Source organism: Diabrotica virgifera, chromosome 5 (genome assembly GCF_917563875.1).
Source record: "Diabrotica virgifera virgifera chromosome 5, PGI_DIABVI_V3a".
Lineage (NCBI taxonomy): Eukaryota > Metazoa > Arthropoda > Insecta > Coleoptera > Chrysomelidae > Diabrotica > Diabrotica virgifera.
The window spans coordinates 35390861-35403159 of NC_065447.1; the positions used below are offsets into that span (position 1 = coordinate 35390861).

Genomic DNA, 12299 nt, shown 5'->3' on the forward strand with positions numbered 1-12299 from the left:
AATATCTTGCAGTTCTGCAGCTAATAATGCTTTTCGGGACATTTTATTCGCACTATCTACTTTCACTGTAATTCAATCTAATTTTAGGAGCTTACCCATATAGCACACAACGTCCGATGTACGTCCATATAACGTACATTTAAAGTCCAAACGTCCATGGACCAAAACTGGAGTACTATGTACGTACATTACGGGACGTCCATTGGACGTTTGATTTCAACGTACATTGGACATCCATTTGTGGTCCATGGATATTTTACACAAAACGCGACTATTATATTAAGTCCCAATACAAACTAAATGAGAATCTTCTTGACAACGTTGTCGCTCTTTGCGCTATCGGTCGTGAAAGGTAGTATTAGGCAGGTACTTTTAGGGGATTATCGCTGTTAATTGTTGTGGAGTATTGAAGGAGGGTTTATTTATGATAATTCACAGAATGGCAAACCTGCTTGTAATATACAACAACGGTACTGACTCTAAAAATAGTTTGGAACAGAAACAGAACAGAGATTAAACCTCTTTTAATGTGCATGCTTCCTAAGGCGTCATTATCTGAATCTCGTCTTTATGAAAATACATCCTGTGATATATTTGTGTTTTCTGTTTATCGTGCATTAATGAAGTTCCTAGTTCCTATAATAAAGTATATATTATAATGAAGTTATAGTAAAGAGAAATAAAAAAGGTCTTTTATGTAATATTTTTAAGTATAAGTTTAGTATTATAAGGAACTATTTCCTATAAAGGCTTTTTGCTATGTATTCACAAAATTATGGATACTAGATTGCTTTCTGAAAAGTGCCCTACAAATGTCCATAAGACGTACATTGAATGTATATAAGGTGTACACTGAAAGCTCCAATACAACGTACAATGTACGTTTGTAGCGGACGTTCTATGGACGTCCAATTTTGTGAACTCTGGACATTCGTTGGACGTCCATCGGATGTCCATTGTACCTTAGCGGGACGTCCATTGGACGTTCCAATGTACATAGATGTACGTCCATTGGATGTCCTTAAAACGTACTTGTGCTATCTGGGTAGTTGTCGACACTAACATCGATATCAAACGATTGATAGCAGATGCATTATTTATTTCAAAATATGTATAGGTACCTACCTAACAGTATTATTGCATTCCAACAATGATTATCAGTTTTTAAAATTCATTAAGAATAAATATAACACCTATTGTAAGCATCTCCTTAATCCACATAGATTACCCAGATATTTTTCTTTTGTGGCTCAGCTAGCATCCAGTTTATCGAACACTGATGATGATTTTTTATAAAAATCGAAAACGTTTTGTTGTGATGTAGCCCTTTTAAGGGATTTTTAATAAAAAAAAAATTTTTTATACCTTTTACAAAGGATTTCCTTCCAATTTCATCTCCTTAATGTTCACATCAAAGAGATGTTTACATTGTTTGTTACAGGTTTAGACTTTATTATTGGATTTCCGGAATCATAAAAGTCGTTTAGATAATCCCCGAAAACATTATCTGATCGCCAGATTAACTTCTGCAACAAAGATTTAGACTTTAGGTATAAATACAAATAGGGTCCGACGGGCCCGTGTTTGCCCCTTTACGTGACAAAATTCTTTGGACGCAATAATTTCAAAAATGATAATGAATATTTTGAATAGCTCATGACTATGTTGAAGGAAACATACTTCTAAACAAATTAAGTGATGCATGATGCATAAAATTCAATAATTTTTTTTTTATCAGTTTATGATAAAAGAATTGGCGTCTCGGGCCTACTGGACCCACCTTGCCCGGATAAGTGTTAAGTGGTAAGCGTATAAAGATGCTATCTACTTTGACGGCTAGGAACGAAAACAATTTATTAATTATTGTTTTCTGCTCCTTGGGCTACACGAAATGTGCAAATATTGACATTTTCTGGAAAAAGCTTTCTATTGCTTGTATGTATTTATTATAGTATATGTCGTAGGACGCAAGTTATCGGAGAGGCCTTAAAATCAACATTTCAAAGACAAAGTGGATGGCAGTTACTTGCTCCGTGGCGTTACAACACTTCGTGGGTTTTAGCCGACTCGACATTTTATTTTTTTTTATTTATTATTTATACATATGACCTGGCCTCTAGTGACTAATCCAGGTCGTTTTTTCCTGATGGGATTACAGATATTTTTTTTTATATTTTTACATTTTTTACTCAACTATTAAATCTATTTTTACAATAACAATTTGCCACAATCTATTAATTACGTATAACAAACAAATTTAAATAAACAATTTAAAATATTTTTGGTACTATCAACTCCCTTCTAAGTTATAAAGACAGTCCCTCTATTTTCAGAAGAGAGTTGGTTTTTTTTTTTTATTTTTTTTTTATTTTTATGAATTATGTATTGAATTATTATTTTTATTTATTTATTTTATATTGAATTATTATTATTATAATTGTAAATATCTATTTTTGAATTTATATTTTATTTTATTTATTTTAACTTTATCTTACTCAACTTCATCAGGGTTGGATTATTGGTTGTCTTCTTCTATTATTATAGATTTCTTGTTGTTTTTTAGATATTATTTGTGTGAGATTGTTTAATATTTCAAAATATTCTTCATTTTGTAATATATCTCTTATTTCAATTCTTTCTAATCTTCTTCTCATTTCTCTATGTTCTTCATTTTCTATAGTATTTTCACAATGTAACACTATATGTTCTGGTGTACCTAGTTCTCCACATTCACAATATGCATCATCTTTTAAGTTAAATCTTTCCAAATATGTTGGGTACGGTCCATGTCCTGTTAAAAAGTGTATTAAACCTTGTTTTGGATTAAAATAATTTGGAATGTTTTCTAATATTGGTATAAAATTGTATAAACGTCTAGATTTTGTTGAATTTTCCCATTCATTTTGTCTTTTTCTATTTATTATTTCTTTTAATTCTCTTTTATTTCTTATATCTAATCCTATTATTTGTATTATTTTTTCATATTTTTCTTTTTTTAGCCAATAATTACATGCTCTTTTTTGTGTTTCTAAATGCATTGGCATTACTCCAGTTAAAACTGTGAGTGCCTGTGTTGCAGTTGTTCCAAATGCTCCCGTCATTCTTAAAAGAAATCCTCTCTGAGCTCTATTTAATTTTTCTGCGTTTTTTTTATTTATTAATCTATGTGCCCATACACTTGAACCGTACCCTACAATTGATGCAAGTATTGTACTTAGGTATATTCTCATCTGTCGGAACGAAATTCTATATTCCTTCTGTGCTAGACTAGCAATGCTATGCATGATCTTTGTTGCCTTTTCACAGACACAATTCATGTGTTTTGTAAATAATTTTTGTTCGTCTATTATAATACCTAAATATCTTGTTTCCATTTTTCTTTTTATTGTTTTCCCTCTAATTTTTATAATTGGATCTCTTTCTAAATTTCCTTTTACTAAACTATATGTTGTTTTTGAATCTGATATTGTTAATTTTACTTTATTCATCCAATCATTTACTCTTATTAATACTTCATTTGATTTATTTTCTAATTCTCTTCTTGAGTTTGCATCTATGATCAACAACAAATCATCTGCATATGCTATGCTTCCAGGCACTTCAGGATCTATAGTCAATTGTTCCAACAGTTCCTCTAGCATTACATCCCAGAACATAGGTCCACAAACTGATCCTTGTGGACATCCTTTTGTGATATGTTTTGTCTTTTTTCCTGTTGGACAGCTTAGGCTTGCATATCGGTCTTGACAGTAGTTTCTGAGACTTCCGTACAGATTCTTTGGACATCTCATTCTTCGAAGTCTTTCAAAGAATGACGGCCACCAAAGATTGTCAAAAGCCCCAGACACGTCTATAAAGATCATTAAAACATACTTTTTTATGCTTTCGTTTACTATTTCAAATACTTTATTTATTGCATCTTCTGTTGATCTACCTTTCCTAAAACCATACTGACCAGGATGTAATCCAATTTCTGTTCTTATTTGATTTAATTTTTTACATAGTAATTTTTCTTGTAATTTTCCCATTGTATTCAATAAACATACCGGTCTATATGATTTCGGTAAGGCAGGATCTTTATCTTCCCCTTTATGTATTATTATAACTTCTGCTTGTTTAAAATTATTGGGAAACCTTCTTTGTCTAAGACATTCATTATATAATGATGTTAGTACTGGAATTATTTGTTCCGACAATGCTTGAAGTATTTCAACATGAATATTATCCGGTCCAGGTGCCTTCTTTCTTTTCATTTCTCTCATACTTTCATATACTTCTTCTTCTGTGAATTCCTCTATTTCTCTTTCTTCTTCTATTTGGTATTCTTGTATCATTTCTTCTCTTATATTTCTTTGTTCTAATGTTTCTCCTTCTAATTTATCTGGAGGTAATAATACATTAAGTAATGTTTCGGCCGATTCTTCCCAACTTTCTGTAAATGTTCCATCTTCTCTTTTTAAAGTAGAAAGCATTGTCGGACATCTAATTTTTTTAGAAACTATTTTATATGGTATTCCCCACATATCTAATTCTAAGTGTCTTGATACGAAGGTTTCCCAACTTTTAGCTTTTGTTATTTTTATTTCTTGTTTATATTCTTGTTTTAGTCTTCTATACTCACCTAGAAGGATTTGCCTCTCAAGATAGATACCACATCGTTGATATCGCTTTCGCGCATATCTAACTCTGCTTCTCATTCTTGTGAGGTTTTCCTTCCAGGCTGAGTTTTTTACTTTACTATTTTCTTTTATTTTTGGTATTGCTATATCCATTGCTTTTTTAATTTGTTTGGTTAATTCTTTTGTTGCAATATTTATATTAGATCCCCTTTGTACCAGACAAGGTGGTCGAAACTCAGACTTTAATAGTTCATAATTTGCTTTACCTATATTGTATCTCACCGAAGATATTTCCGTATTACGTGGATTCAGGTTATTAAGATTGAAAGTTATAAGGTTGTGATCACTTATTGTTGCATGCTCCATCACTTTCCAATCCTTAACTAGGTGTGCTACTGCAACATTTGATATTGTTATATCTATATTGCTAGCCGCACCAGCTCTGTTCTGAAAAGTTGGTGGGTTTCCTGGTTTATTGTGTACTATCAACTCTAGTTCATTAATCATATTATCTTCTACTAATAATCCTTTTTGATCTGTTTGAGTTGAATTCCACAATATTGATTTTGCATTTACGTCTGCTACAACTATAACTTTTTCCTCTCTATACGTTATAAATATAGCTCTTATCTTTTCCACGTATTCATCAATATCTTCACAGAACTGACAATATAGGTTAGCTATGATAAATTTACCTGCTTTTGTTAGCAATTCTACACAGATACAGTGTCGATCACTAAATTGTTTTAGAATTAGAAGTCTCATATTTTTATTGAATAATACGGTTACCGCCATTGGATTTTCTCCTATTCTTGCACATTGTGCATTAATTGGCATGTGTTGAATTTTTCCTAGTCTTGTGTATGGTTCTTGAATGCAAACCATATCAAGACTATTTTCTTCTGCTGTTTTTCTTATTTCATGTAGTACTGTGATACTTCTCATACCATTTATTTGTCAGACAAATAAATGGTATGATTTAAATGGTAAGCCGACTCGACAGCATGCCTCCACTGTTTTCTGTCTTGAGCAACCTCCATCCAATTCTCTACGCCCATAGTGCTTAGGTCTCCTGCTATATTATCTCGCCACCGGAGTCGAGGGCGTCCGGGTGGTCTTCTTCCAGTTGGGACTTCCTCCCACACCAGTCTTACTGTTCTTTGGTCAGAATGTCTTCTGAGGTGTCCCGCCCATTGGAGTCTTCTGGACTTTATTTCTTTTATGATGTTGCCGTCTGGGTAAAGTTCTTCGAGCTCTTTGTTAGTTCTTATCCTATATTGTCCTGATGCTTCATCCAGCACAGGACCAAAGATCTTCCTTAGGATTTTTCTTTCCCAAACACATAGTCTCTTTTCGTTTGCCTTTGTTATCGTCCACGTTTCGCTTCCATACATCACAACGAGTCGTATGATTTTTTTATAGACCTGTATCTTCGTACGTCTTGTTAGTTGTTTCGATTTTATAAGGTTTTGGAGGGCAAAAAGACATCTGTTGCCGGCCTGAATCCTATTGTTTATTTTTTGTGATCCGTTATTGTCTTCAATTATTGTTGTTCCAAGATACTTGAATTGTCTAACGCGCTCAAAGTTAAAGTCATCGATGGTGATGTTCTGACCGATTCTGTCTCTGCTTTGGTTATTGCGGCTCATATACATATATTTCGTCTTGTTTTCGTTGATTTGAAGTGGATGGCAGTTGGAAAGATTAATATAGATCAAGGTCTGCTTTCTCTTAACGGAGAGGAGATAGAACGGGTAAATTATTTCAAATATCTTGGCAGCTGGTTAAATGTAAATTGTGACTCTAATGAAGAGATAACCACCAGGATCGAAATATCACGTAAGGCTTTTATGACCTGGAAACCAGTTTTATGTAACAGACACCTGTAAATGAATATTCGCAAGAAGGCCCTGAAATGTTATGTGTGGTCTATCCTATTGTATGGTTGTGAGACATGGACGTCAAAAACCACAAAGCTAAACAAATTAGAAGCATTCGAATTGTGGTGCTATCGACGAATCCTAAAGACATCGTGAGTTTCGCACACTTCCAATGAAGATGCTCTTTAAATGATGAATTAAAAACGTCTACTCATAAGCATCATAAAGAGGAGAAAAGCAGAATACTTCGGCCATATAATTCGAGGACCTAAATAACATCTGCTTCGCCTTATAATATAAAGAAAAGTGGAGGGAAAGAGATGGATTGGTCTAAAGCAGCGGTGCTCAAAAAGTTGATCGCGATGGACCGGTCGATCGCTAAAGTTTTTGAAGTCGATCGCGATTCACGGAAAAAATACAAATGAAAAAGATGTGGACACTAATTTACTTCTGCATACATAATGTGAGGTGGTTGAAATAATTAGTCCCGAAATAATTTCTTTTCTAGAAGAACGAGGGGAAAATTTACTTCGAAACGAAAAGCTCAGTGATCTGGCTTTCGTATCAGATTTAGCAAATCATTTGAACCTCCTTAATTTGGAACTACAGGGTAAAAATAACAACTATCGATATGATGACAACATTCCTTTGTCAACAAATTGCTATTATTGATTAGTCAAATGAACAGAAAGGGTTTAAACAACTGTCTATCGTTGAAAAAAAGGTTAACCGCCCATTTGAATTATATTTATTATGAGACGGAGATGCAAGTAGTTCATGGCGAGTTTGAAAGACGCTTGGCTGATTTTAAGAAACTGACAGATATTGTAACATTCATGATTCATGTCTAATCCATTTTCTTGTGGAGACATGGAAAAAATTGCCATTGAAATATTAATTACTTTCAATATGCAGATCATTTCCGTCCAAAATGGGGCACTGAAAATAATTTCGGATACTTATATACACCTTAAGTCCAGAGCGGCTGATAAGAAATTTTGGTCTTTCATACCGTATAACAAATATCGGTCTTTGAAGCAAATAGCTCTGAAGCTCATAGCATTCTTTGGATCAACGTACATGTGTGAGTCTGCATTTTCCCAAATAAAGGTAGTGAAATCAAAGTATCATAATCGGCTAACTGACGAACATATCTCATAATGTTTGCATCTGGCCCTCGGTAATTCCGTACAATCATATGAAAATCTTGTGAATATTATGCAGTGCCATGCATCAACATCCAAATAAAATTAGGATGAAAAACATGACTTTAATTACAACTCTCTGAAGTTACAACTTTTTATCAAATAGAAATATGCAACAAAGTTTTTTATTTTCAAAACTGTTGTTTTTTACTAGCAGTCGATCGCTGGACGCTTGCAGTTTATGTGGTAGATCCCACACAGTATAAGTCTGAGCACCACTGGTCTAAAGAAACTTTCATGGCTGCGCAATATTAGGCAATGGTGTGGCACCACAGTAGAAGAATTATTTCGTGCAGCAGCTGATAGAGAGAGGTTTCAGGAAATTGTAAACATGATGACGGCCAACATCTGAATACAGACACGGGGGGCACCTAAAGAAGAAGATATCGTAGGAGCACTATTTGTTAGTCTTTGTGTTTCATTGGTAACAGAACCGTATTATAACCTCATTTCGATCTCATTAAATCTGGTACGGGTATCTGAATATAAACTCAAGCCCAAAGGCTAACAAACGTCTCTTGAATATTTCCCACTCAAGTGGTAAACGTAAAAACGTGCCATCTACTTTGACGGCTATGAACGAAAACAGAGGCTGACAAATCGTGTTTCTACGACATATACTGTTAAAAAATACGTACAAGCGATAGAAAGCTATTCAGGAAAATGTAAATATTTGCTCATTTCGTGTAGCACAAGAGGCATAAAACGATAATTAATAAATTGTTTTCGTTCATAGCCGTCAAAGTAGATGGTACCTTTATACGCTTACCACTTGAGCGGAAAACATTCAAGAGACGTTGATTGGCCTTTGGATTTGAATTTGTTTTCAGATAAAATCAGCTAGTTTTGATTGCATTTGCGTTAAATAGCTCTTGTTTAGTAGACGTGTTAAAAAGACTGTGTTTTACGATAAAAAATAATATATAGTTTTTTTTAGCCTTTGTTTCTATATTTTAGGTGCCCCTGATCTAAGAAGCATTTTATACAACACCAGTTTGTTACTTATTAGTTCCCACGTTAGTTTCATTGATCCAATACCTCTTCAACAAAATGTGATTCCTATTGGAGGATTTCACGTGACACCTCCTGAGCCCTTACCAAAGAAAATCAAGCATTTTTTGGATACCGCCCCCCACGGGGTTATCTTATTTTCGATGGGTTCAAATAAAGGTATCACTTTTAATGTAAGACAAAAGAAAGACATGTTGAAAGTTTTTGCAAAACTTTCACAAAAAGTGATCTGCAATGTAGACTTCGCTTCTATCGAGACGCCAGAAAATGTGTTGGTAGCAGATTGGTTGCCACAAAAAGACATCTTAGGTAAGTTTTAAAGATATTAATAAGTAATAATAAATAAACTTTTTAAAATGCTAGACGAAAGTGATCTTTAGTTACTTACTTAGTCCTAAGCCTTTCTACCTCTAGATGTAAGGCTGGTGGAGTTGAGTTTGGCATTGTAGTCTCCATGCTTTCCGATCTTGTGTTAGGTTTCTTGCACTTTTTAATGTCAATCCTTTCTTCTCGACTTTTTTTCCGATTTTATCCTTTCCCATAACCGTTGGTCTTCCCCTTTTGTTTTTCCCATGCACTCTCGTTTTGAACACTCGTTTTGTTAGTCCCTCGTTCGACATTCTACACACGTGCCCAAACCATCTAAGTTGCCTCTCTACTATTTTTTCATTGATTGGTTCCAGTTTTAGGTTTTTTCTAATTGTTTTGTTTCGCATTTTGTCTGTCTGTCTGTCTCTCTGCCTTTCTGTTTGCTATTTTCCTCAGGAACCACATTTCCATAGAATTGACTCTGGATTTTTGTCTCCCCGTCAATGTCCATGTCTCACAGCTATACATGATTGTTGGTCTAACTACTGATCTAACGACTGCCGTTTTTACTTTCTCCGGTATCTCCTTTTTCCAAAAATGTTGTTTTCATAGTGTTAAATAAGCTTCCTGTTCGTCCCATTCTCTCGTTTATTTCCATGTCTTTTTTACTATTTAATTCCAATTATTAGTCCTAGGTATTTAAAATATCCCACTTACTCTAGTTATTTCCAGTCTAATTCTATTCCCTGTGTCTTCCTCGTATTTAAAATTATCATTGTTTTTGTTTTCTCTGTATTGCTTTTCATATTTTTGTTTGATAGTTCTTCTAGGATTTCAAGGTTGTTCTGTAAGTCTTCTCTCTTTTCTGCTATCAATACCATGTCGTCTGCAAATAGTAGCTCCGATAGTTGAGTCTGTTTTATTTGTCAGTATCCTAATGTTAGTTTTCTCATTATTCTCTTGACTTTCTTTATTGCTTCGTCCAGTACCACTAAGAATAGCAGTGGACTCAACACGCATCCCTGTACGAAATGACACGAGAAATAATTATTAAATCATGATTTTTCTCTTATAACAAAATATGACTTTCAGTGAATCCTTCTTTGAGTTTTCCTTAGTTTACAACAAGAATCTTAATCTTTACATTTTACATTATTTGCATTTAAAGATCACCTGACACTTCCGTGGAACTATTTTTTCAGAACCTGCTAAATTTGTTAGATTGTAGAAAACATATTTTGTTTGTAGAAACCAAAATTTAAAATTAATAAAGGTTTCAAAAAGAGAAGGGGGACTAATGAACTATTTTAAATGGGAAATAAGCCACAATTTTACCAAAAAAAAATGAATTTATTAATATTCTTTTGGTAAAATTGTGGCTGATTTCCCATTTAAAATAGTTCATTATAAAAATGCCACAAGGAAATAGCTTCAGAACAACAAGAAGGGGGACTGACGGTGAACATATACAAAATTTTATATTATTCAACGGTGGGAGGGAGGAGATACAGATCTTCAACTATCACAACGAACAATAAAATGATGCCATGTATGCTAATATGTAGGAACCATAATCTCAAAAAATGAAAAAAGATAAGAATTTTTAGAGTGACACAGTGAATGCGATGTATATAAATACTTAGTTTTGTTCTATGGTCACCGATAATTTCATTAAGAATAAAATCATAGATATATTAAACTATTATTGAACCTATAATATTTATATTATAGAGATAAGAGCCAGAGTGCTGACAAATAACTAATAAAGATAGATCAAAATTGCAAGCAATTAATATGGATTACTTAGATGCCAAGGCAGAGTATCAAGACTACAAGCTGTGCTTCTTCTTCTTCTTACGGTGACGCCTTCCTTCAAAAATTGGTGATCATCATGATTATTTGAACTCTGTTCAGTGCTGCTCTAAAAAACTGATTATACGATCAATCAATCCATGCTCTGAGATCGAGCAGCCATGAGATTCGTCACCTTCCAATGCTATGCTTTCAAGCTACATGTATATAAGCTTGCTCCTCTTGCCATTTGTATACAAGTTTTAATTTCTTCATCAGTATTTAGTGTGTCGTTTATTAAAAGCACACAGTAGCGATCAACAGGTACCAATAAACGCGGTCCAAGATTGCGAAAGTTCTGCGAACTTTCAAAAGTGAGGCAACAGTGCGCCGGTAATTCGACACTGACAGTCACGTTTATACTATCAAAAACAATAATTTTTATACACATAGGCGCGAAATTTTGCCAAGTCAGTGACGTTCGGTTTCTTGTTATAAAAAAAACGATTTTTAGTAGTTCCAATGTGACACAAAATCTAGGCACGGGATAAAAAAGTTTATTTGAAGAAAGTGTATTTTTTTGTCTTTCTTAATGGCGGTACAGGTAATTTCCACATACTAACATATTTCTGAAATTGGGCTCTGTACCGCCATTCTTTATTATATTACGAATATGTGTGCCAAATATCTCGACAAAATATTCAAAATTAAAGCCGCAATCTGGGAACGCGTTTGTTGCTACCTGTTGATCGCTACTGTTTGCTCTTAAGCATCTTAATAAAATAGTTTACTTTTGTAATGGGTTTATTATTAATTAGTTTCATAGGGCCAAACTCCAAAAAACATATAGCATAGTAAGTAGGGATAATATACTCAAAGTAATCATACGCGTGTTACTTGATTTTTGAAGTAAACTCCATTTAAATATTAATAAATATTGGAATCATATCCACTTTTTTAATTTTAGCTCATCCAAACACAGTAGCCTTCATTTCTCATGGCGGTTTATTAGGAACAACTGAAGCTGTATATTTTGGTGTTCCAATACTAGGAATACCAGTGTACTGGGATCAAGCTAAAAATATTGAAGAGGTAGTTGCAAAAGGTTTTGCTGTACGATTAGATGCCGAAGATATAGACGAGCAGACTTTCGAAGCATCCCTAAAAAGACTTATTAATGACCCTAGGTACGTATCGATATAAGTTCATAAGTTTTATATAAATAAATTAACATATACCTCTAGGGAATAGAGCAGATATAAAAGTAAAGTAGAGGTGCATCTCCTTTTTTCATCCCTTTATTTATGATGAATTCATCTGTATCCCCTCTTTGCGTATTTATGCTAATTTTGTTAGTTCTCATTTTCATGTTTATTCATTTTCTGAGTTTATGTGGGATTTTTCGTTTTTCCTGCCCTATCATTATTTCTTTACTTTTAATTTAATCACATGAATAGGTGTGAATTCAATCAGGTGCAGTTCGA

The 12299-nt window shown here is 33.7% G+C and overlaps 2 protein-coding genes across 4 annotated transcripts in view; one reads left to right on the forward strand and one right to left on the reverse strand.

Moving 5' to 3' along the window:
* LOC126885674 (uncharacterized) overlaps positions 1-12299 on the reverse strand; it is a 228615-nt gene that overhangs the window by 163892 nt on the left and 52424 nt on the right. The window lies entirely within an intron of this gene.
* LOC126885676 (UDP-glucosyltransferase 2-like) overlaps positions 1-12299 on the forward strand; it is a 48946-nt gene that overhangs the window by 35516 nt on the left and 1131 nt on the right. For both annotated transcript variants that reach the window (XM_050652370.1, XM_050652371.1), the window contains exons 3-4: positions 8662-9024; positions 11783-12002. In XM_050652370.1, the coding sequence (XP_050508327.1) occupies positions 8662-9024; positions 11783-12002 (583 nt within the window). The remainder of the gene's footprint in view (positions 1-8661; positions 9025-11782; positions 12003-12299) is intronic.